Raw genomic sequence first — 25,737 nt, 5'->3', positions numbered from 1 at the left:
AATGGACCTTTAAACGTCATCCAGTCCAACCCCCACCCTGCAGTGGGCAGGGACATCCCCAACTAGAGCAGGCTGTGCAGAGCCCAAACCAACCTGACCTGCAGTGGTTCCAGGGATGGGACAGCTCCCACCTCTCTGGGCAACCTGGGGCAGGCTCTCACCACCCTCAGTGGAAAAGATTTCTTCCTTCTATCTAGTCTGAATTACTTTCAGTGTGAAACCATCACCCCTTGTCCTGTCACAACAGGTCCTGCTCAGAAGTCTGTCCCCAGCTTTCTTATCACAGTATCACAGTATCATCAGGGTTGGAAGAGACCTCACAGATCATCAAGTCCAGCCCTTTACCACATTGACCTATTTAAGCACTAAAAGGCCACCACTGAGCCCTGTCCATTGACATCACCACAGAATAGATATTGACAGACTTTAGCTGTTTGCCCCAGCCCCCAGCCAGAGGCAGCCTTGAACCAGACTGCCCAGGACAGCAGTGGAGCCCTCCTCTCTGGAGGCATTTCAAAGCCATAGAGATGTGGTGCCAAGGCACATGGTTCAGTTCCTGTCTGCATAACTGACTTGGCAGTGCTTGGTCAAGGGTCGGGCTCCATAACCTTGAAGGTCTTTTCTAACTGAAACGATTCTGTGATTCTGCTTCAGTGTTGGACAGATCTCAACTTGCTACAGCCACAGAGCAAGCAGGGTTAGAAGGCATCTGGCCATCCAAAGTATCTCTTGAGAAGGGTATTTACCCCTCTGGAGGCTGCTTCTGAAGATCTTGCAGATGTTATGCAAAGCAGCACAAAGTCCATCTGCCTGAACAGGTTGCTTAAAGTCAACCTTCTAGCTCAGTCCAACAACCCTTGCACAAACATGGGAATATTGACATGACAAACAGCAGCCTCTTGGCTTCCAGCACCAGCAGCACCACAGAGATTGCTCCTATAAGGAACGTGTTGCCTTGGCAGAGGCGAGTGGTGCCAGGCCATGTGCACATTTAGACCTGTGCCAGGTCATTGACTCGCTCCTGCTGGGGCCACGTTGCCCAAATGTGCAAAACCACTGGAATTTTCCCATGGCTGATGCAGTGCTGCTTACTCTGCAGTAACCCCCCCTGGTCTGATAGATTTGTCCTGGAGGAACGTTAGCAGTCATCACACAGCTTTCAGAGAGATGACTTTTTGGGGTTTTGAGGACACCTTCTCACCTTCTCCTTGACTGCACCTGCACCAAACAATAAAATCTCTCATGTGTTGGTTCCTGGAAGCCTACATCTCTGTGTGCATGTGGGTACAGCCTGTGCAAAGGCAGCCTCATTTGCAAGCCTGTGCCAACCCTCAGTAACCTTGAAGGCAGAGTAAAAGACAGGACCAGCAAACCCAGGCAACTACCAGGAGCAACTAAAGTAAAGGTCCTTTATCCTGGTTTCTCTCTTCCTGCCATTCAAAGTCTCCTAGATGCTGCACTTCAGCACTTATTAACATCTGAGTACCTAAAAGTACCTCACTGTGCACAACACCATCCTCCATCAGACATCTAAACCATCTCTTTTCTCTTCCAAACCCAAGCTTCTCTGCAGTCCTGGTTAAGATGATCATTCTGGACCTGCAGACCCTCATCCTTTCCAGCCATGAGTACATGCACAAATGCCCAGAGTTCTAAATAGAGGTAGACCAAACACATCAAGCATACACACACCCACCTCAGCACTCCTACTAGAGCTCCAGACAGAAGCTGTCCTAAATAGTGAGCCCCAAATATCCACCTCATGGTGGAAACTGATCACCTCCCAGGCTGACAGATGGGGACAACGAAGCTCCAAGAGAACGTCGCCCATCTGACACCAATTCCCCCTGGCAGCAGTGGAGGAAGGCTGCAGAAATACAGCTCAGGAGAGGCAGCAGAAGACAGGTCAGGAGGTCCCATGCCTTCAGAGGCAGGAGCAGAAGCGAGGTGGGTCCTTGGAGATGCTCCATCCCCGCAGGGCGGCCAGCGAGAGCGGACAGCCCTTGCCCGGCTCACCTGCGCCCTCTGGTGGCTGCGAGATGCTGCAGCCCCACCGGGCGGCCAGCGAGAGCGGCCAGCCCCTGCCCTGCCCACCTGCGCCCTCTTGTGGCTGTCTGGCGGTGCCGCACAGCGTAGCACCGGAACCTCTGCGGAAAGCGAGGCGCTGCTTTTGCGCGCAAAGAAGGGGCATTGTAGCCAGGTGGGGGGTGGCCTCTTCTCCCAGGCAACCAGCAATAGAACAAGGGGACACAGTCTCAAGTTGTGCCAGGGTAGGTCTAGGCTGGATATTAGGAAGAAGTTCTTCACAGAGAGAGTGATTGGCATTGGAATGGGCTGCCCAGGGAGGTGGTGGAGTCACTGTCCCTGGGGGTCTTCAAGAAAAGACTGGATAAGGCACTTAGTGCCATGGTCTAGTTCATTGGATAGGGCTGGGTGATAGGTTGGACTGGATGAGCTTGGAGGTCTCTTCCAACCTGGTTGATTCTATGATTCTGAGATTCTAAGGTTCTTGAGCTGCTTTTGGGTACAGACGCTGTAGGAGTCCAACAGAGCTTCTGCTGGCAGCTCCCCTCTGCTGGCAGCCCTGCTCTACTCCAGCACTGGCAGTGAGGGCATCAGCAGGAAGGGCAGACATCACCAGCTCCGTTCCTGCTTTGGGATCACCAGTTGTGTTTCCTCCTCTGTGGCCAGATGATTCGTTCTGTAACACCACAGAATGGTTTGGGTTGAAGGGATCTTTAAAGCTCACCCAGTTCAACCCCCTGCAGTCAGCAGGGACAGGCCCAACTAGAGCAGGGTGCTCAGAGCCCAAACCAACCTGATCAGCAGTGGTTCCAGGGATGAGGCAGCCTAGGGCAGGGTCTTACCACGGTCAGCATTAAAATTGTCTTCCTTCTCTCCAGTCCAGATCTCCCTCTTTTAGTTGCAAACCATCAGCCCAGGCCCTGCTAAGGTGTTTGTCCTCAGCTTTCCTTCTGTGGTGACAGCATTTTGGAAAGAGGCACAGGTAAGGATCACTGCTTTCTGTAGCAGTTTGCTGCTTCACGTTTTGGAGAACCTCATCCCACCCCACACAAGGCTCCCTGGGGTGAGTCTTCTCCTTACTCATCCTCCTTCATGAGGTTGGCATGGTCTCACCTCTCAAGCCTGTCCAAGTCCCTCTGGATGGCATCCCTTCCCTCCAGTGTGTCAACAGAATCACATAGCTTGGTGTCATCCACAAACCTGCTCATAGTGCCTCAGTGTCACTGTCCACACTGCCCACAGAGATGTTAAACAGCACTGGACCCAGCACCAACTCCTGAGAGATGCCACTTGTCACTGGTCTCCATTTGGACATTGATCCAATGTTCAAAACTCTCTGAGTGGGGCCAAGCAGACAATTCCTTATCCAGTGGGGGAACTGGATTCTTCTCCTGGCTACAGAGCACACACATCCCAGCCAACCCAGCCCTAGAACTGCAACCAGACCGTTGAAGCTGAACCCCTCCATCAACCCAGCCCTAGAACTGTAACCAGACCTTTGAAGAGGGACCCCTCAACCCCATAACTGCAGCCAGACCTCTGAAGAGGTTAATAACATCTGCTTTATTTTCCTTTATGACAGAGCAGGGTGCAACCATCCTGCTGCTAACGGAGTGACTTCATACTCATTTACAAGTCCTTCTGCTTTAAATGGAAGACAACCTGCTACAAGGCATTGCTCAGATTCCTTTCACCTCAAAGTGCTTTACAAAGTGACACTGGGGGGGGTAAAAACCCCATCCCACAACCCCCAAAAAAAAGGCTCCTACATAGAGAGATCATCTCATTCCCAGCGCTGCAAGGCAGCCCTGTTGGTTGTGCAACGGAGCAGCTAACATGGAGAGGTCAGGGGAACAGACACAAGGAGAAACTGCCAAGGGCAGACTTTATCTGGAGTGAAATCTGCAGCTGGGGAAAGATATTTGTGTTTTCTGAGCTGGTGTCAAATTGCCACAGAGCTGCAGGCACCACCAAAAGAGATGCAGGTTCAGCACTGGTTCAAGACCCAGCCAGGCTCTTACCCAAAGATGGATTTTTCAGGGCTTTACTCCACCTCTGAAACCCATTCCTTTGGTGAAGAGGAGATGCATGCACACACCCTAGTTAAGGTGAGCAGCATGAGCTGGGGTTCTCAGCTGCGGGAAGCAAAGGCAAAAGTGGGGTGTTAACAATTTAGACTTGGAGGTCAGCCCTTTCTGAGCTGAGGAGGTGGATTCAAAGCTCGTGTGTGTTATCAGGAATGTGTTCTCCCAGCTGAGGACAATGTAGCTGCTAACCCTTGGCAAACAATCCCATATCGCCACAAGGAGAACTCTGAGGAGCAATTCAGGAGCACACTGTGGGCATGCTCAGTGCCAGGAAAGCTTGTGTTCAAAGAGGTCTTCCACGGGAAGGTTCTCAGGGCTGCTCTGCAGTTGTCCTTGTATTAAGCTCCAAATTAAAACCTTTTTGTCCTTCCTGTCTGTTCTTTCCTCCCCTGCACAAAACCACAGCAGCTCAGTTAATTTTCTTCCACTGAAGACAGAGCTCCTACTGCAGGATCTCCCAGGAGAGGATGAAACTTAATGGAGCTGAGGATAGTGATCTGGTTCTGGGGACCAGCTTACTGAGATGGGAGTGATGATGGTGGCCGAGGGGTGGGGTGGTGTGCCAATCAGGAGTGCAGAAATGCCACGAGAGATAAAACCTCCTGGGTGGGTGATGGCTGAGCTGAATCCAGAGTCACTGAGGAAAAGGCTCAACTGGCTACAAAACACTGTCATGGCTTTAGCACACTTCTGTGCAGGTGAGGCCAGGCCCAGGCTCAAGCTAGAGCTTTAGTGACATCCCTCCCAGAACATTTGGAGGTGTACAGGAACCACAGCCACAACCCTCGGGTGCACATGAAGACAACTCAGACCTCCTCACTGGAGGTGGCAGATGGGGAGAAGCTGGGCTAAATGGTTGGATATAATACTGGGGAGGAGATGCCAGGCTCTGAAGACTGTCTGGTCTGGGCCAGCAAGCTGAGACAATGAAGCCAGCCTGGGACCACAGTATCTATTTAAACAGAGGGAACAACACTGCCTAAAGCTACCCTGAAAGCAGAAGCAGCTCAAAGGCATCTGTCTGGGGGTGAGGTTTGCATCTAAGAGCACCACGGGGAACTCGTGCACCAAGGATTATTGCAGGGCACCTCCTGTCAAGCTTCACATCTACCTGTGACAACTGCAGCAGACTCTCTAGACCAGGAGAAAGCACCCTGCAGACGGCAGCCAAGCTGTGGCCAGCTGTGAGTGATGCAAATCCCCTGCTCTTTCTTTCCTCTGCTGAAGGCCCCAGGTGCACAGCTCTGGCTGTTCCCCCAGCCTGGATTATCCAGCGCCAAACTGCAAGCTAAAAACGGAAACAAATCCCTCTTTGTGACTCAGCTGGCAGAAAGCTTCTCTTGCAGGCTCCTTCAAAAGGAGCAAGGAAGTGCTTGGACAAGGCTGTTCATGGCTCTCCATCAGGCTATTGCATGCTGCTATTATTGACAGGGTTGTTCAAGGAGCAAGTGGTCAGCAGGACCCAGATATGTGGCTGGGCACAGCACCCTCCACCCCAAAGAGTGAGTGGATCAGATGGACAGACAGCCAGCATCTGTCCTGAAAGACAAAGAGAAGGGCCAGGATTCCTGCCTTGCACAGGGCTGGCCTCATACTATGCCAAAGCAGACTGCATATAAAAAGAGAAGTTTAAAACCCAGGGATACACACTGCGTACAGGGGACTCCATAGAAGACAGTCTGTAGACAGCCACCCCGGAGCAGCTAGGGCCAGCCCAGCTATGAGGGGGCAGCTTGGCAGCTGCTTTTCAGTCACAGTTGGAGAAGTGAGACAGCTGAAGGTGGAACTTGTGCTTCTTGCTCCTTGCTTAGCTTCAGGCAGAGGGAGGGTGGGAATGGAGAAAGGCCCATGGCAGGAGAGGCACCGCACTCAGCTGTCTGGCAGACTGCTGCGTTTGACAAGCCCTTCACACAGGAGCAGTTTCCTTCCATGCTGAGGCCTCTGCTCACATCTCACTGGGATAAAACCCAAGCTTGGCCACAGACATCTCCCTCCGGAGCCTCATCACCTCCCAGTACATCAGCTCCACTGCAAAGCAAAAAGGGTGTGGGGAAGACAAGGGAGAAAAAACACCAAGAATCAGTCAGCAAGGCACAGCTGGGGACACCAACTCATGTCGTGCTGTGCTCTCAGTGCAGGCTCATCCCCATAGTGAGGGAAACAGACATGCTGGATGAGCAGAAGACTATCAGGGGCACCTCTTAACAGTTCCACCCCAGGGCAAAGCTCCCAGCAAGCTGATGAGCAAGGAATGGGTGTATCTATTCCTTCTGCTCATGCTCTTTGTCATCAAACTGTTTCTCGAAGACACAGGGTGCTCAGAGCACTCCAAACTAGTCCCACTCCTGCCACACTGAACAGGACCTCTTAATTCCACCCTCCTTGCCCCACAGACAACATCCCCACCTCAGCCAGCTACCAGCCCCTCCTTACCATCCTGCCTCACCAAGCCTTGCTGGATGTAGCGAATGTAAGTGAAGAAGTTGCACACTGCAGTGATCTGGAGGAAGAGAGAGAGACAAAGAAGTCAGCTCCACGACTGTCTGGCCTGTCAGGAGGCCTGCACAGCATCCAGCAGAGAAGCTCTTGATGTTCAGCACCTAAGAAATACTGTCTCATGTGCCACCAGGTGGAAAGAGATAGGAAGGAAGTTGGTGAAAAATAAAAAGGGCATCAAAATTCTGGGCATCTGCAACCTCATCTCAAGGTCCATGAGACAGAGCAGAAACTCCAACCTACCGCAGATCTGAGATCAGAAATGGTCTCTACATGGTAGCCAAGTCCATCATCTTCCCTCAAAGGAAATACTTAGAGGTTTGCTCAGAAAAGGGGTGTGAGGGAGGCCCAGGAGCTCCTGACATGCAGGAGTGATCTGGTGCAAGTGATAAAACCGAGTCTGTGCACAAACCCAACTTCTGTGCCTCAGAAACTGCAGGATCAGCTCTTTTGGAAAGGAACTTGGGAAAGAATAAACTTCTGTATCTCAGCCTCAACAGCAACATTACCAAACCATTCACCTTCTCCCTCCCCTCCAAAGAAAGGGCAGCTTGTTCTTGTAACCCTTGGAGTCACTGATCTGCAGCGAGTAACAAGAGCCAGCGTTTAAGGAGCAGAAAATGACTGCATTTTACAAAGGAGGAGTAAAAATAATATCAGAGTGAAACAAACAAAGCTCTGTACTGAAGCAGGGCCTGGAAAGCAAACACACTGCAGACAGGCTGAGCAGCAGAGCAGCAGACAAGGCTGGAGACCTGCACCCCAGCTACCAATCAACAGACGCTCCCACTCCAGCAACAACCTTCAAGCCCTGTCAGTTTGAGGGTTGAGCCAACAGCTCCTCCACTTCAGGGTTTAGAACAATTTTGGAGGATCAAAGCACCCTGGGAAGGTGGAAAACTCACCCTGGCCCTGCAGGATGGTGAAATGTAGTAGTAGCTCCCAGAATCCCCCAGCATGATGCGGTGCTTGCAGGTCCTGGGGAGGCCACTCAGAGCACATTTCCTGCAGGTAAGGAGAAAACACTTCAGTATCAGCAACCCAGCGGCAGGGCAGAGAGCAGCAACTGGGTTGCTCAGGGAGGTGGTGGAAGCCTCATCCCTGGGGGTGTTTAAGGCCAGGCTGGATGAGGCTGTGGCCAGCCTGATCTAGAGTAGGGTGTCCCTGCCCAAGGCAGGGGGGTTGGAACTAGATGATCCTTGTGGTCCCTTCCAACCCTGACTGATTCTATGATTCTCACTCAAACACCTCAAGACCATCCCCAGGTGGGAGCTCAGAAGCCAGGTGCTGTGTCAGTTGAGCATGAAGAAGAAAAACCCTTGGTTGTGATGAACTTTTTGCTCCTTGAAAGATCCCATAAGTGGCAACTCTGGGTGACCTTAGGCTAAATATCTGAAACCAGGAATTATTGCACTCCCCAGCCAGCCAGGCCTGTACCCTTGTCCTGGCAGACAGCCCAGGACAAAAGCACAGGAAATATGAAAGAGCTGGGGCTGGAGCAGAGCTGAACAAATGTCATCTGCTGTCTGCACATCTCCTGCAGGTTCCAGGCAAGGTTTTTGCTGAGGGACTTCTGCTCAGGTGTATCAGCTTTCCTGGTGGGACACAAAGATGCTGGCTGGGGACCAAATCCAGGCTGAAACCAGGTAACTCCAGCATTTGAACAGAAGTGGCTCACACCAAGAACTCATAACAAGCCACACTGCAGCCTTTATGCTAGGCTCCTATTAATCCATTTGTGCCCAATATGAAGCTACTCTAGTGGAAGCCACATGGAGTGATTTGGGGCCTGTTGTGACAGGACAAGGGGTGATGGCTTGAAACTAAGAGAGATTTAGACTGGATACATGGAAGAGTTTTTCCATTGAGGGTGCTGAGACCTTGGCCTATGCTGCCCAGAGAGGTGGGAGATGTCCCATCCCTCTAACCACTGCAGGTCAGGTTGCTCAGGGCTCTCAGCAGTGTGCGCTAGTTGCAGATGTCCCTGCTGACTGCAGTGGGGTAGGTGACCTCTAAATGTTCCTCCCAACCCAAACCATTCTATGACTTCAGTAGCTTTGAGTAAGGTTTGGAGTTCCTAAGAACAAGCCGATCCCTTCTGGTGCAGACATGCAAGCCTGGCTTAAGGTCAAGTGAAGAAAACAGTCTTTTGAAGACAGCTCAGCTCCCAGGGAAACCACCAAAAGACATGAAAACCAGCGAGGGTGCAGCATGTGTCTACTTCCTTGCCACTTCCTTCTGTTATTTGCAAGACAAATGGCACCCAGGAGCAGCCAATTGCCCTTCAGCGTCACTGAAAGCTCTAAGGCAGAATCTTCTGCTGTGTAGTCACCACCTTCCCCAGAGACTCAGTTCCTGCATGGTGGGAAGAGGGACATCACCTCTCAGCTGCAGCTGTGGGCCATGGGAGATGGCAACACACAGGAGCAAATGTCTTGGAGAGCTTCTGAGCATGTCTCTGTGCTTGCTTCTCCATTGCTTTGGAGGCAAATATTAGCTGTGAGTGGACTCATGGGCTGCAGCTGTTCAGGTGAACTGAGATGTAATTATCAACCAAACGTTAAGACAGCCAACCAGACCCTGGGCTGCAGGGCGAGGGAGGTGATTCTCCCCCTCTACTCTGCTCTGGTGAGACCCCACCTGGAGTGCTGCATCCAGTTCTGGAGCCCCCATTACAAGAGGGATGTGGAGATGCTGGAGTGTGTCCAGAGAAGGGCCAGGAGGATGGCCACAAGAGGGCTGGAGCAGCTCTGCTACAAGGACAGACTGAAAGATTTGGGGCTGTGCAGTCTGAAGAAGAGGAGGCTCCCAGGTGACTTCATTTTAGCCTTCCAGGATCTAAAAGGGGCTACAAAAAGCTGGGGAGGGACTTTTTAGGCTACCAGGCAGTGACAGGACTGGGGGGAATGGAGCAAAGCTGGAGGCTAGGAGAGTCAGCCTGGAGGTGAGGAGGAAGTTGTTCAGCACGAGAGTGGTGAGAGGCTGGAATGGGTTGCCCAGGGAGGTGGTTGAGGCCCCATGGCTGGAGGTGTTCAAGGCCAGGCTGGCTGAGGCTGTGTGCAGCCTGCTCTAGGATAGGGTGTCCCTGGGCATGGCAGGGGGGTTGGAACTGGCTGCTCCTTGTGGTCCCTTCCAACCCTGACTGATTCTATGATTTTAAGAGCAGTTGTCCCCAGCACCTTCTGGCCAGCACTCTGCTCTGATGCTGTGTAGGCAACGTCAGAGTGGCCAACTCATTCCCTGCCCTTTCTAGACTCCTCAAACTGTGGCACTGAGGTCTGTAGGGTACAGAGAAGCAGGACTGGTAGGTCTCAGCTTGGGCAGTGGTCCCAGCTTTCTCCTTTCTGGTCCACCACATGTTCAAAAAGCTGCCATAAAATCAATAAATCAATGTTTTCAAGTGGAAATGAAAAGGAAACAAATTCCTTTGGGTTCCTTTATGGCCAATTAATTGGCCTTGCCATGCTATCTGGGTGGAAAGTAAAGAGGGTTAAAAAAAGTTAGCTGAGTTCAGCTCTAGCCTCAAAGCTGCTAAATGGCACCAAATTAGTAACTTGTTAATGGATTAGAGATCTTTGATCACTGACTGGAAAATAAACACTTCACTTACGTTACAATTTGGGACCGGAACCCACTGTGAAGAAACAAAAACAAAGATCAAAAGGCAACAGATAAAAGATAAACACAGGATGGGTTGTTCTTGGAACATGCCTGACACAGACTCATGGAACTATTTGCCTCAGAGAGGACAGAAAATGCAGAGGAGAGTGGCAAAAAGCTGCATGGGAGCATTTGCTGTCAGAGGAACAGCTTTGCTTCGAAGGTGCTCTGCTGGAAGGGTCAGAGAGGAGTGAAGAGAGGAGGAGGGCCCTGTCTGAACTTAAATTCCACAGCTGAACAAAATCCCCTATCTTCATCTGGAATGTTGTGTCACTCCTCCTCTTTGAGGCAATCTCAAGTTGTCTGTCACACCAGATACAGTCACACAAGCTCTGCAGCAGCCACAGTCCTAATTCTGATGGCAAGGTGACAGCACCAGGCGGGGAAGATGAAACACAGCAAGAAGAGGTCCATTCTGACCTAGGCTCCAACCCACACAGTGCACCAGCAAAGTCAGGCTTACAAGGTGAGCTCAAACCTCACAAGATGCAAGAACAGGAGCAGCTCTGGCTTAAGCCCTTTGACCCAGAGTATAGGGAAGTACACCTTCAGAGGACATTAAACAAGTTGCCACCTTAAAGGGTAAAACAAAACCTCCTCTCCCAGGTCAAGGGCACTGACACAGCACTGAGTGATCCCGCAAAAGAAGTCAACTACAGCACAGCAGCTGAGCTAAATCCTCTTCTCATGTGAAGAGCTGAGCTGAACTAGTCCTGGACACAGGCTAGGAGAGCACCTGGATGAGCCCTCTCAACTGTTCCACTCAAGTGACTGAGCAAGGCCTGGCCAAACTCCACTACACGGTACAAAAGGACCAAGAGAACACAAACATGGTTCCTTACTTTGGCCCACCACACTCTTCTGCTGACACCTTCACCACAGGCAGGGTCTGGGCAGCCACTGGCTCGATGGTGAGCGTGTTCTGCTCCACAGCCACTCGCACCAGCTCTGACAGCTGTGACAAAGAGAAATCAGTGCAGACAGCAATGCGCAAAGGTCACCTCCAGTAAGGAGCAGCTTTGGTGCTGCTGCACTGTGCAGCTTTTGTCCTCCTTTTCCCAGCACTCACCTCTTGTTTTGTGAAATCCAGACAAGGTTTTATATCTTCTCTATAAATTCTGTCCAGGAAGGAGCAGGATTTATCCAAAGTTGGAGATTCCTTCCAGGCCTGGAACTCGGCAAATAAAATGGAGTCGACCTGTAGTGTGTGTCCAAGAGGAGCAGGAAGAAGGAGAGAGACCACATCAGGTTACTTGCATAGTAACAGGCACCTTCTAACCACAGATGATGTGTTTTGGCATCTAGAAAGGCTCAGACATCACAGAAGTGTCTGAAGGAAGCTGGCTTGCTCCAAGGACCTTTCATCTCCCTCCCATCAGCAGTTCTGTGCCAGACAGATGCAGCCATACTGGGCTCATTCTGCCAGAAAGCTGCAGGCACCTCTCTAAGCCATCTGCCTTCAGGACAAGACAGCACTTCTGCTGCAGGGGAACCACCACACAACCACCAACAGATCAGATGCCCACACAGCCCATGGCAGGAATGATGAGAGCAGCTGAATGGTAGAGTGGCACCTAGGAGGTAGGAGGCAAAACCCTTCTGTAAGGAAAGGATTGCTACAGGAAAGGGCAAGCTGGGAAAAGCCAAGAATGAACGGCAGGACTATGCTCTGTGAGCCCCAGGGTGAGCTCACCGAGTACTGTCAGCTCTTTAGGGAACACTCCAAGCCCAGAACTCTGCTGTTTGGAGAGTTGCAGGTGTAATGGGAATGCTGGGCAGCCACACAGGCTTGCAGAGGAAAGCTGAGTGTAGGAATGGAGGTCTCTCAAGGGGAGCTCCAGGAGTAGGAGCAGCTTTCCCCAGCCGCATGTCTGCTCATCTCCTTTTACAGGTGGCCCCACAAGCATTATCACTGCTCAGCAGAAAGGAACCCATCCCCTGAGCCATCAGGAAGGCTGCTGCCTCCATCCCTGTCTGGCTGAAAATAAATCCTGGAGATTCTCTGGGACCTGATATTTAACCCCCAGAGGGATCCTCAGTAGAACCCAACCTGACTGACAGGGCATCTCCTTAAAGGGCCAGAAAATCCTGTTAGCACTGCTGAAAGGAGAACCAAAACTAAAGAAACCCTGCTGAGCAACACAAAGAATGGATATCTGGGCTCCAGCACACTCACTCTGTGCTGTGGAGACAGAATGGTACCAGGAGTCAGTTTCAGAGCCATGAGATGGAAAACCAAATTGAGACAAGCACAAAACCGAAGCAAAATGGAGGTGAGCACAAAAGGCAGGCAGAGCCAAAAGGCTGGAAGTGTCAGAGGCAGATGGCTCCCACCCATCCCCAGTCCTGTCCAGAAAGGTTACCTGCTGCAAGGGTAAGGAAGCATCTGCCCCCAAGGCCTGCCAGGCTGGTTCATAGATGAGGTGGACAGCTTTGCCAGGGATGATACAAAAGAGCAGAGAGAGGAGAGCAGGTAACCCAGACTTTGAGGGCAGAGGGAGAGACAGACAGTGAAGGGAAAAGGTTTAGAAAGAAGAAGAATAAAGGGAGGTAAAAATCACCAGACAAACCAAAAGACACAAAGAAAGGCTCAAGTCTTCCCTTCCAGAGAACTAAACATGCAGCTCAAGACATCACAGGGGCATAAGCTACAGCTTTTAACTTCGGCCTGAGGTGCAAAGAGAAAAGAGAAATGCTGCCATTTTCAGGCTCAGTTTAAGATGAGGAACATCTCTTCCACACAGCACCAACTCTGAGGGCCAGATTCCCTTTGATCACCTCTCACATAGGTCACTAAGGCATTTGAGAGAGAACAAAACCCCACCCTTGCTAAATAAAAACCACTGGTGGCTCTGGAAGCTGTAGCCCTGACATTTTAAGCCCCAGGATACCTGCACGAAGTGGAAGGTACCCACATGAAGAAAGGACAGGTCCAAACCTGTCACTTACAAGAGACAGAGCTTCTCTAAAGGCCATCAGCACGAGCTTTGCTGAGACTGAGTCCAGAACACCAAAGTGAACTAACTGGCAGGCAAAGGCTCTCTGCTCACTGTGGGCAGAGGACAGCTTCTACAGGGTAGTCAGTGGCTCACCAGCTGGGCTCTCAGCTTGGAGCTCCTCTGTTCTGCCTCGAGGAAAGAGTAGCACTGGGAGAGGTCACAGCACCTTATAAAGATTAAAACCCTTTTCTTCCTGGCCCTCAAAGCACCTTCTGGCTGACTGCATTTGCCTCCAACTTCCAGCATACCTGGACTCCTCCCCACTTGACCAAGAGAAACCAGCACATCAGTCCTGCACAGACACTCATCTCCTCCCTTCCTTCATTTTATTTCAGACGCAGCTTTTGTTCCTCTACTCCTGCCTGTAAACAGTTCAAGATCTTCACCAGAGTGAAAGATCTTCATCTCTTGTCGCTACTGTTGGCTCAGAACAATGGCTATAGCCAACACCACCTGCAACACCTCGAGGCTGCATCATGAGAGGTTGGACTAGATGATCTTTGAGGTCCCTTCCAACCTGGTATTCCATGAATCTCATTCAAATTTGAGCCATGAGAAGCTGACAAGGCACATTCATTGACTCCACTACCAGAAGCAAGCATTACCAGTGTGGTCACCTCTTTGGTGAGAGCAGCCCTTCTGCACAGGTTCCCACACAAGCCAAGTGATCAGGTGCCTCCCAGTTCCCTCAACAGAGCCTGCAGCTCCCAAATAATCACTAGGGAGGTATATTCCCCTACCACATTCTCACTCTTCCTGACCATAAACTGCCTCCTTTCTGCCCCCCGAGAAAGCTGTGTACACATGTGGCTAGCAGAACACTCCCAAGTAGTAATGTCCTGGCAGGATGATGCATTACTTGCACCAAAGGTTGCAGCAGGTGGGAGACAATCAAAGCATTGCCAAAGGGAATTCAAGAGGCTTTGTTGGAAAGATACTCACAAATATCTTATAAGCTTCTCTGCCCAGCTCCTTCCAGTGAGGAAGGAACTAAATATAGTTAAATACATGCTCTGCAAGCAAGAGAAAGAAGAGTGACATGCCCAGGAACACAGAGTGAGTAACAAAGACAAGCTGATGGTGTCCTTGTGCCCAAGCCAAACTAGGCAGAGAGAAGCAACAACAGCAAATCACACCAGAGCAGCAAGGGACTCAACTGCCAAGACACAGCAGAACAAAGCAACTCCTGACACAGCCACTCTCAGCACTGGTAACTGTCCATGCCCTCCAGGGATCCCTCAACTGCTTCCTCCAGCAGCCTGCAACAGGTTTCCCAGAAGGGGAAATCTCCACAAATGGAAACCTTCCAGAGCTTGCCTCAGCACAAATTTAGGGAACACACCAGATTACTGCACAGGCAGCTTCTCCCAGTGCTAAAACCACATTGCTCTTCAGGAAGCCCAAGCTGGAAGCTGCACAGCTCCCTGAGCACAGCACCAGCAGCAGCTCCAAGCCCTCACCCACCTCTCTGCGCTCATGACTGACCGACTGTGGGGTCACATTCTGGCTGGCAGCCGAAACCATTGCACTGCTGGTGCTTTTGTTTCGCCCATGACCCTTCCTGAAGACAGCTTTAGAAGGGCTCTGGAGCTGAGGGTGCAGCTCCCTGTTTGGAGAGGAAGGTGTGGATGTGATCACCAGCGTCTTCAGAGCTGTCACCTCCGCCTGCAGCATGTCGATCTGAGGAGACAAGGCAGGAGTCAACCAGCTTCAGCGGCTGCTGAACTCAGGCTCACTGCACCCCATTACACACTAAAGCCACAGGGACCCAGCTACAAGCCCACTCATGAAGCCTTCTCCCCATTCTCCCAAATGCCCACCACCATCCAGAGTTTGGAGCAGGAGCTACTTGGGAGCCCATCCCTCTGCCTCTCAGCCTGAACACGCTTTGCTGCAGGCTCTTCTCAAAGTAACTTCTCCCTCAAGAAGAAACCAGCTGAGCAGCCCTGTGGTGCAGCCTTGTCAGGAAATCCCAGCTCCCCAGCTCCCTGCTCAAACCATCCCCACAGCTTAGCACTTCTCTTGGGTTCCCCCTGGCACCCACCTCTCAAAGGGGACCTGCTGGATAAGTGGCAGACAGCAAGGACATCTTTGCCCCCCGTATTCAACAGAGCAAGTGCAGCATCTCAGAGAGCCTGAGCTGCAGGCTCTCCTTCAAGTGGGACAGGGATGGCACTGACCTAGCAGAGAGATGAAGTCACAGAGAATATTCTCACCTTGCCCCGTGCCTCCTTCAGCTGTTTCTCTGACGCTGCCTGTTTGGTGTTTGCTTCTCTCACCATCTTGTGTGCTTCCTGGACCAGAGAGAATTTTAGTCTGCCTGTTGCAGCCCCAACTCATAAAGGCCCCAGGGCAGGCCAAAGCTCTGCCACACCTTGCTCTGTGCAAGCAAGCAGGGTGCAGACACCACTGGCTCACTTGCAAGGAACCTTCCAGCACCATTCCCCAGAGAAGGCTCCTGGTGCCAGGGCCTGGAGGTCATCCCACTTCTAAGAGTGCAGCTGCCTGCATTCAGGAGCTGAGCTGGCTGAGTCCAAGGTCATCTCTTTCACTGATAAGAGGTGCTGTGAAGGAAGCCAGAAGCAAGAGCCTGCCTCTCCATGCCCTTGAGAACTGCCTTGAAGCTAAAGCTTTACCATTAGCACTCACTTGTGCCACATTACAGCTGTGTGCAGCAGCCCTGTGACTCTGACCCTGGCTCAGACCCACTGAGTCTCAGCCCTGTGTTGCCACTGCAGACTTGCTGGTTGATCACCAGATTGTTTTCTCTCCCTGCAGCACAGATCCTGATCCAGGCTTGCTGCTCCACATCTTGGATGAGGTCACTGCTCTTGCTTGACTTCTTATTGCACTTTGGTCCCACTTCCCTTACTGCTTCAGGCAGGGCTGCAGCAGCAGGTGGGAGCTAGATGGTGGAGCCTGACCTCAAATTATCTCACTCAGAAGAAAAGAGCAGTGTGAGTCCCAGCTGGAGCCTCCCCATAGCACTGTCTGGAAGCAATGTGCTCAAAGCCAGCAGAACAAGGAGACAGCCCTCAACTACACTATCTCTAAGCTCAGCCTGAGCCCAAGCAGCCAGACCTCCAGGAGGGAGATGGTCTCCTGGCCCTCACACTCAGCACCAGCCTGTATTTCAAAGGTACAGATGGGCTCTGCCTTTCTTCACTGCCCAGTCAGGTCCAGACATTAGAGCTGCTGGTAAATGGGATTTTGCCAGGACAGGGCTTGGCAAGAAGCAAGCTACCAAAAACCCAACCAACAGAACTTCTGAACACTTGCTGGAGCAGAGTGTATGAGGACATCCAAACAGTTCCACCCCAAGTAAGGGCTGACATGAGCCAGGCAGTGAGGGACTCATGTACCCAAACAGCAGCTGCTGTCCAGACCATGGAGCAGGCATGGAAGGGTAACAGAGAGCTACTTAGCTACGGGCATCACTACACAGGTCTGTACATCTGGTAGCAAACCCAGACAGCTGCTGAGCTCTTTACACCACCCCACAGCCAATAGAAGGGAAAGAAGTGCAGGAAAATGCTCTCCAGAAGCAGGTACAAGCCTCTGCTCTGAGACTCTGCCTGCAACACTGCCCAGCTCTGCTTCTCCAAGTGAGGAAAAACAACAGGGGAAAGGTGGAAACTGGGAGGAAATGGCAGGAAATTCAGGGAAAGCCTGTCTTAAAGGAGTTGGGTGTAAGCTTAGCTGAAGAAATGATGGGAAAAGGAAGAGGGTGGTACCTCAAACAGGCTTGCTGTTAACTCCTCTAGTTCCTGCTCCAGCTGTTCTCTGACTTTTGACAATCTCTCACATTCTTTGTCCTTCAGCTTCAGCTCCTGTTGAGGAAATGGGAGTGGCAAATGTAAGCTTGCAGCAGGCCCCAGCAGCACTGATGCCTGTTGGCCTTGACTTGTCAATCACAACCCTTCCTCCCCACCAGAGCACAGATACCCAGCCCAAGGCTGCTGTCACTGAGCTCTGTACCATGCTCTGTGTCACCAAAGCCACTACTCCACAAACTGCAGCAGCTTTTCAGGCTGGAATTGCTCATTTGCCATTAGCAAGGAAGCTTCACAGTAATCACTGCTTGCCTCGAGCTGCTTTCTACAGCAGCTTTCCAGGACTAATTTTCCAGGTTTTGGGTCAACCTAGCAACTGATGTCCTGCCCCAAAACACTTCGTGCCCACCTCAGCTCAACCTCTCTCCTGCTCTTCCTGCTCCAGTCTGTGGGACAGCCACATTTAGACCCTAATCTCCTCAGCAGCATTTCTAGCTGCTCAAATCTGTGCTGCCATCCTCAGGAGCCCTCCCAAACCCTGGGCCTTACCTTTTGTGCTTTGTGCAGCTCTTCCCTCAGGAATTCAGAGCCCTTTTCACGGATCTCCACTGAAGAGCTGCGCAGACGTGACACATTGAGCTGCTCAGTGGACTGGGTCTCATCCACACCTCCAGCATCCTGGCATCCAGCCTCTGGCTCTTCCTTGCTGCCTTTGGATGGCATCAGTGGCTTCCAGTGTCCCACAACTGGTTGCTTCTGGCTGTCTTCCTCAAAACTGGCCTGGCTGTGGGGTACCAGCACAGGGGAACTTCATGTGGGGGCAACTCAAAGCCTTCTTTTAACACTCCAGCCTTCCTTTAACACTCCAAGCACATCCACCTCACAGACAGGGAGGGTGACAGCATATGAAGAGGCCAGGATTGGCTTGGAGGACCTGCTTTGTGCCCAGCAGCACCACTTCCTTCACCCTGCACGCAGGCACTGTCTCCCTATTGAAGTGCTTCACCCTTCTGCAATGCATTGCCTCCAGACCAGCAACAGAAGAGGAAATTACAGTCTGAAATAAAGCCTTTGGGGGAAACCTCCTCTTCTGTCCTGGGATCTTTAAGAATCAGGCTGTGATGATCAGCCTCCTGGTTTTACCCTTCTCAACCAGCATGGCCCAGCTACTTTTGATTCAGGACAAAGAATAGAACTAAGGATAACTGCTCCAGCAGTCCTGTCCTCATCTGCTTTCAGAAACAGAGTGCAGCTGGTCTATTTAGGACTCCAGCATGCACCCAGCAGATCAAAGACCACAGCAAGAAAAAGTGAGCTCAGCTCTCCTGTTTTCTAGCAATACACAGACCCTAATCCCCACCTCAGCACAAACCCAGCCTTCCTCTCCCCCCATCACTGCTTCAGAGGGGAAGGATCTGTTTCAGCCTACTGCCTTCCCACCAGAGTCCTCTGCAGAGCCATCTAAAGCAGTGTATTTCCACTGAGCTCAGCTGAAGTCCCACTTTGAGTTTCAGTGGCTGGCAAGTCAGAGGTGCAGACTGTGCTTCTGCCACGAAAGGTTGGACCAGATGACTCTGGAGGTCCCTTCCAAATCGGGATTCTATGAACCAGAAAGAGGAAACAGGAAGAGTGACCCAGGACACTGTTCCCCAGTGCTCAGCAGAACTTTGTCAGCAGAAGAGGCTGTGGAGGAATTTAGGAGGCTTTGTAGCTGCTTGAGTAGGAAAAGGTAGGGTTGGATGGCTGCAGGAAGGGCACTGCAATAACAACATTGCCTAGAGCACCTGCATCAGCCCTTCCTCATGCACTGAGCTGTCCTCAGTGGTTCACTTGCCACTTGAAGTCAGTGGGAGCACGATCAAGGCTCACACACATAGAAGGTTTCTATCATGCCCAGCCACTCAGCAGGGCACACAGACACTGCACTGCAGATTAATGTGCTCCCACTTATCTCTGGCTCACAAGCCTTATCCCAGCTGTGCTGCTCTCCCTGTCCATGCACAACACCAATCCCTCCTCCTGCAAGCTCCTTCTTGCCCACTAGCTCTTCTCACAGAGAAGTTCCCATCTCCTTTTGCTTAGGATCACTTCTTCTCTTCTCCCAATTCCTGTATTATCCTCTCCTGAATTTGCCCTTCCTCCTGCATTCCAGACAGGCCACTCTTTCCCCTCACCCTGACTCCAGCCCCAAAGCACAGACTGGCCTCATCTCCTCAGCCACGTGCAGCTCAACACAGCCTTCTTCTCCCTCATCTCCCTCAAAGCAGCCAAACCATGAAGCCCAACTACCGACAGACCCTTTTTCTCCTAGGCTGTGCCACCCATGGTGCTGCCACATTTCCTACTCAGATTGCCCCCTTCCTGCCCCTCAAAGCTGTCTATCAGCAACAGGTGTCCACAGTCCCCTCCCAAGAGGGAGAGATGAAGTAGCCACAGAAAATCACATGGAAAAGCACAAGTGGAAAACTCTGTGAAACCCTGGAAGGTGCAGGGCTGCCATGCCAACGTGACTACAGAACTGGGGGTGGGGGCCAGGCAGCACAGACTTTGCTGACCTCTCTGCTGAGCCAAAGCAGCAGAAAGATGTTCAGACAGCTGTGCTAAGGAGGTAGGGAAGGACAGCAATGAGCTAGTGACCCATAAACTTCATGTTTTCACTGAAGGCTCACTGGGAAGAGCTAGGAGAGGCTCACCCTGGTGGCACTGCTAAATTTGGAAGTATGGAAAACAACATAAAAGGGTGCGTTGAGGAAAGGGCAAGGAGACAGAATTAGTTTTGGCCAGAGGTAAAAAGACAGAGAGTTCCTCCAACCTAAGATAACTCATCCCCAGCTGTTCAGCACGCTGGGGCTGCCTGATGAAAAGCAATACGCACAGCTATGGAGGGATATGGTTGACTGAGCCAGCCATGGCCAACAGGAACTCCCACACTGGGCAGGCATCTGCAGCCTGAGGTGTGACAGAGCACACAAGTGGTGGACTTCATGGTGCATACTGCCTGCCTGGTCCAGTTAGGCTGCTCTGCTGGCATGTGTGGTAAGTTGGAGGGAAGGCAGAACTGCAGAGAACAAAAAACATCACAGAATGGCTTGGGTTGGAAGGAACCTCATCTACTCCAACCTCCCCACCATGGGCAGAGAAGCCTCTCAACTAGACTCAGCTGCTCAAGGTCTCATCCAACCTGGCCTTGAACACCACCAGGGAGGAGGCATCCACAACCTCCCTGGGCAGCCTATTCCAGAGTCTCACTGTCCTTGTACTGATGAACTTCTTCCTAAGATCCAGTCTAACCCTGCTCTCCTTTGGCTTCAAACCATTCCCCTTTGTCCTGTCTCTAGACACTCAGATGAAAAATCCCTCTCCAGCTTCCCTGTAGGATCTCTTCAGCTATTGGAAAGCAGCTCTAAGGTCTTCCTGGAGCCTTCTCCTCTCCAGCTCCCTCAGCCTCTTCTCATAGCAGAGGTGTCCCAGCCCTTGAAGAAGGAAAAGGTCAACCAAAATGGTTTTGAAAGGTCAAGATTAGCTAACAGGGTTCACTTACCCAAACAGTGACATCACTAATGGGATGAGGAGGTCCTCAAACACTAAGGAAGGGGAGGGAGCAAGGAAGAGAATGACTCAAAGGAAGGAATTACATCTATTACAAGATGGTGGGGATGTAGTGAGACCAATTCATCCCAAAGATCAGGGCAGGCTCTCTGCAGTGCATTTGCCACAGAGCAGGGGAAGCACAGAGAGATGTGTTCAGTGCTGAAACCATTTCTCAGGTGGCACAGTGCAAGGCCTCTCTGCTGTGGACCTCTAAGATTAGACAGGGTGAGCTGCTGAGAACACATCCCTCTGGATCACATCCCTCTGGATTCTCCTGCAGTAGAAACACGCCAAAAGGGCCCCAGGCAGTCTGCACACCTCCTGCTTCGGTGATCAGAAGGAAACTAAAGTCAGAGGACAGTGGGGAAAAAAAGGGATTGAAATCTAGGCAGTTAGTGAAAAAAAATACAAACAACTAAGCAGGTGTTCCTGCTTCCATTTGCTATGGAGGAAAGCTGAAGGACAAGGAGGAATGAAACAGACCCACTCACACTCCAGAATGTCAAAGGATTTAAAAGCCTAGCCTGGAAAATCATCCCAATGTTTTTTTAAGGGAATAGTGGATTCTCTACAAAAGCCTTAGCTGTGCTGGCTTCTGCCCAGCCTCCAGGGTACAGCGAGGCTCTGAAACACAGCCCCTCAGAGGCCAAAGGGACCACCACGGACACTCCTCCTCTCTCACTATCACTGGTCTGACCGGTGGCTGCCTTCCTCGGGAAAGCGGATCACATCCTAGAGGTCCCAGAAGAAATGCAAACTTCAACCAAAGAAGCCCCAAACACCCCACACCACCTTCTGAAGTTGGATGCTGTAGAAAAGGCAAAAAAATGTGCAGGATCTGCACTTTTTTCTGCAGCGGGCCCCACATGTTTCCTGCAGCGCTGATCTCTGACAGGGTTATTTCCCATACCAGCAGCCTGGGGGGCTCTCCAGGTTCAGCTCACGTGGAGAGGACCTGACTTTTCCATCTGGATCGGGACCGAAGCCTGACTGCTGCTGTTCTGCACCGCTGCCATGCGGCGTCGGTCCACAGCCTGCTCGGTACCCCGAGAGGAGCTCGGCAAAGCTTGGCAAAGCACAGAGAATCACGGAATTGTTTTGCTTGGAACAAGACCTTTAGGATGATGGAGTCGAATCATTAATCCAGCACTGCCAGGTCATGGCTGTGCCATGTCCCTCAGCACCACGCTGCTGTGTCTTTTAAACACCTTCAGGGTGTTGGGCATTCAACCACCTCCCTGGAAAGGCTCTTCCACTGTTCGAGAGCCTTTTCGGCAAAGAAGTTTCTTCATGTTCAACCTAAACCTTCCCCGGAGCAACTTGAGGTCGTTTCCTCTCGTCCTGTCACTTACTCCTTGGGAGAAGAGACCAACCCCTACCTGGCTCCTGGCTCCATTCAAAGAGTCGGAGAGAGGGAGAAGGTCTCAGCCTCCTTCCGTCCAGGCTGAGCTCTGACTAAACACTACAGCAGTGCTTTATTACAGCAGTGTGTACGCCTCACGCCTCTCTCAGCAGCCAGCAACTGCCTGCGGTGTCCTTGCAGCCGAGAGCCGCCGGTGCCCGCGGTCCCTCCTTATTCCCTCTCCCGACCGCTTCCACGCAACTGCCCCACACGAACCTGCAGAGCCCTGAGCCCAGCGCGCTCGGGCTGCAAGGGCACGAGGTGTTAACCGAGCACAACCAAAGCCTCTGCGAGTCCGTGCGGACACAGTCCGGTTCCTGCTGGCCAGACAGCCCCGTCCCAGCACGCACAGCCGGCCAGGCTTGGGGGGAAGCCCGGCCCGGGAGCAGCCCGGCCCGGCCCCGGCTCAGCCGCCTGACACCGCAGGCCCGGCCGCCTCCCCCCGCCGCCCGCAGCCGCCCAGCTCCCGGACCTACCCCCGCAGCATAGTGGGTCCCGCCGCCGCCGCCGTTGCTGCCGCTCGCTCAGGGCGGAGGCGCGCCCGCCGCCGCCGCCCCCATGTCCGGAGCCGTGCCCGCTGCGCGGCCCCGGCCCAGGGCGCGCCCCCGCCGCCGGCACGGGGGAGCGGGAGGGGGCACGCCACGTGATGCCAGCGCGGCTCCCGCGCACTACCGCCCCCTGCCGGAGCGGGCTGGCAGCGCTGAGCCGCTGGAGGTGCGAGGCTCCGCAGCGGGGTCTGGCCAGGCTGGGCTCCTGCGTGAGGCTAACCGGGTGAGGTTAACAAGGGCGAGGGCCGGGACCTGCGCCTGAGTCAGCAACAACCTCATCAAGGCTCCAGGCTGGGGGCAGAGTGACTGGAAAGTGCCCGGTGCAAAAGGACCTGGGGTGTCTGTGACAGCAGATGGAGATGAGGCAGGGTGTGCTCAGGTGGTCATGACGACCACCAGCAGCCTGGCTTGGATCAGCAAGAGTGTGACCAGCAGGAGCAGCGCAGGGATCGCTCCCCTGGACTGGGCACTGCTGAGGCCACACCTGAAACCCTGGGTTCAGTTTTGGGCCTCTCACTCCAAGAAGGGCATTGAGGGGCTGGAGACAGTCCGGAGAACGGCAACCGATCTGAGGAAGGGTCTGGAGAACAGGAATGGTGAGGAGCAGCTGAAGGACCTGAGGTTGTTGAGGCTGGAGAAAGGAGGCTGAGGGGAGACCTTGTGAATCTCTACAACTCCCTGCAAGAAGGCTGGAGCCAAGTGAGGGTTGGGCTCTTCTGCCAAGGAACAAGTGACGGCACAAGAGGAAGCAATCCGAAGTTGCTCCAGGGACGGGTTGGACTTGAGGAACAATTTCTTCCCCCAAAGGGTTGTCAAGACCTGGAAGAGGCTGTTCAGGGTAGTGGTGGAGTCCCCATCCCTGGAGAGGTTTCAAAGTCATGGAGATGTGGTGCTGAGGGCCATGGTTTAGCGGTGCCCTGGCAGTGCTGGGTTAAGGGTTGGACTCCATGATCATAAAGATCTTTTCCAATTAAACCAGTTCTGTGACTCCACAATGCTACTCCTCACACAGAAAGGCCTGGGCTTGTTAGTGGTAAGGGTCAGTGGGACTCCTCCACCAGGATCTTCAAACTCAGCATTTTACCCTTGTATGAATGAGATGAGTCAGTTCTGTTGTTACTGAGCTTTGAACTTTGGATGTTGTGGCTCCAGCCTTTAGCTCATCCTTCCACTGGACTGAAGGAGCAAAGTAGCTCTCCCTGTAGATGAGAGCAGCCCAGGGTGTACTCATCCTGAAAGCTTTTCTGTGGTTGCTCTACTCTCCCAGCAGAGAGGGGCAACAAGAGTCAGCCACAGGTGATTCCTGGGACTTTTGGAGATGTGTGATCCACTCCACATCCCACTGACATAAAGAGGAGTTACAGGTCTAGAAAATTCACCCTCTCACTGGGGCATTACTTACAGGCAGAGAGGCAATTGCCACTTGCAGCACCGTGGGCTTCCACCTCCCCACTGAGTGCTCCAAGCAGTGCACAGCACTTTGCCCCTGGGGCATGCCTCCTGCTGAGAACAAAAAGGGCAAAGCCCTCCCACCCTTACCCCAGCCCCACAGCAGATCCCACCACCACCACTTCTGGATTGTTGGCAATGCAGCCGTGGCGCCTCCTCCACTGGACCAAAAACTGGCCCCTGCCATCACAGGTCACTCTCAGAGTGTGGTTTCCAGAGTGGTTGCCCCACGTCTCCCACAGCATCCTACCTTGTCATTGTCCTGGGCTGTCCTCCAGGCAGAGGCGTCTCCCCCAAGCCTTCGCACTCAGAGGCAGCTGCTCCATCTTCCTCCTCACTGCCAGACACACTACCAAAGGCAGGCTCGTTAGACATGACGATCCTCATCTCCATTGCAGAGAGCTGTTGTAGATACTACCCATGTCCCAGCTCCCTCTGGGTGTCCATGCCACCTACAGCCCTGCCCTATCTCATAGCCAGCATCCACCACTCCATGCCCTGCAGTCTCAGAACGAAGTGTCCGAGCAGGCTGTAACCTTTGTTATCTTCAAGGAGCTTTTGGGAGGAGGGGAAAAATCTTCAGCTTCGCAAAGCAGCACCAGAAGTAATTAGTTTCTGTAATTATTAACTCCCAAGGAGGCCTGGCTGGCAGGGACAGAGGGTCCCCAGATTAGAAAGGTAGAACTTCCAGGATCCAACAAAGGCAGGAAGAAGGAGAACTGATAATGCAGACAGGGAGTGTTAAGAGGCAATGTGCTGGAGATGTTGAAACCTGACCACTTGCAAAAATAACTGGTTGGGAGGTAAGAGTTGCACATAGAGATACATTTGTGGAGCTCCATTGGGGTTCTTCAGCCTAAACACCTTCCTCCAGCACCCCAAGGAGACTCCTGACACTTCTGAAGCCACTCCACACCATTCCCCAGTGATCTCCCCCCAGCCCAGGCTATGCAGCTAGCTTTATATTCTCTCCCAGAGAGCCCTCATCTCCCTCTCAATGGATTAAAACTGAAAAGCAGGACACACAAGCCAGAGTTTGGTTCAAATAAGGTGCAAGGCCAACCTGCAGAGCAAAAGCAGCTCTCAGCTAGCACATCCTGCTCAGCATGCAGGCTTCCTAATCGTGGGGGGAAGGCTCAAGCCTCCTCTGGGCTGCCTTGTCTGCTCATGGATTCAGATTCTACTACAGTGAAAGAAAAAGTGGAAAAGAGGAGGGGGGGCAGAAATAAAAGCAGAGCCAGGCTGGGAAGGGAAGGAGGAACAGAGATTAGCTTGGAAAGCAGGACTAGAGCCCTGCCCCAGCAAACCCAGCCCGGATGTTATTGCCATGAAAATGGGAATGAAAACAAACGTCCTAAAGCTCCGGGGCCCATCCACCCACACGCTCCCCTCCTCTCGCCTGCCCCAGCCAGCTGTGCAGTGTGTTTGCTCAACTGGCTGGAAGGGCTTCAGCAAGGCTCCTCTGGGATCTCTGGCTCCAAAAGCTCTGCTTTCATGGAGGTTGATCACCCAGCAAAGTGCAGCCCCAGGCTAAAAAGAGAAGACTGGAAAAGGATAGCACCGAGCAGAGACCCACCAGAGACAGCTCTGCTCCTGTGGGTGCTCAGCTGCAGGCAGCTAGCAGAGAGCAACCTCATGCTCAGCAGCAGCCTTGGAAGGAATGGTTCAGCTTGAACCCATGGGAATCGTAGAATCACAGACCAAATA

At 52.5% G+C, this 25,737-nt stretch overlaps 1 protein-coding gene across 6 annotated transcripts; it reads right to left on the bottom strand.

Annotated features, from left to right (window-relative positions):
• Positions 1-3,569: 3,569 nt before the first annotated feature.
• RAB3IL1 (RAB3A interacting protein like 1) lies at positions 3,570-24,495 on the bottom strand. 6 transcript variants are annotated; one of them, XM_064163447.1, is made up of 12 exons: positions 24,281-24,495; positions 17,590-17,824; positions 17,002-17,097; positions 15,484-15,561; positions 14,732-14,947; positions 12,632-12,751; positions 11,338-11,466; positions 11,111-11,223; positions 10,219-10,242; positions 7,514-7,613; positions 6,546-6,612; positions 3,570-6,140 (listed from the first exon to the last, which is right to left on the bottom strand). In XM_064163447.1, exons 1-12 carry the CDS (start codon positions 24,421-24,423, stop codon positions 6,058-6,060), a joined length of 1,404 nt encoding a protein of 467 aa, XP_064019517.1. In that variant the 5' UTR covers positions 24,424-24,495; the 3' UTR covers positions 3,570-6,057. The 6 variants fall into 6 exon arrangements, with proteins under 6 accessions (XP_064019517.1, XP_064019519.1, XP_064019520.1 ...); XM_064163449.1 differs by having other exon boundaries at positions 14,753-14,947; XM_064163450.1 differs by lacking the exon at positions 10,219-10,242.
• Positions 24,496-25,737: the final 1,242 nt, after the last annotated feature.

The sequence above is a fragment of the Pogoniulus pusillus genome, chromosome 24 (genome assembly GCF_015220805.1).
Source record: "Pogoniulus pusillus isolate bPogPus1 chromosome 24, bPogPus1.pri, whole genome shotgun sequence".
In the NCBI taxonomy this organism is placed as follows: domain Eukaryota; kingdom Metazoa; phylum Chordata; class Aves; order Piciformes; family Lybiidae; genus Pogoniulus; species Pogoniulus pusillus.
The sequence above is the reverse complement of the archived record's forward strand: the minus strand, read 5'-3'. Positions and strand labels throughout refer to the sequence as shown.

Coding starts and splice junctions, on each gene's coding strand:
- RAB3IL1 (XM_064163447.1), bottom strand. CDS start 24,423: ATGGAGATGAGGATCGTCATGTCTAACGAGCCTGCCTTTGGTAGTGTG. Junction 17,098..17,589: donor AGCTGCACAAAGCACAAAAG/GTAAGGCCCAGG, acceptor TTTCCTCAACAG/GAGCTGAAGCTGAAGGACAA. Junction 10,243..11,110: donor GAAGAGTGTGGTGGGCCAAA/GTAAGGAACCAT, acceptor GTTTCTTCACAG/TGGGTTCCGGTCCCAAATTG.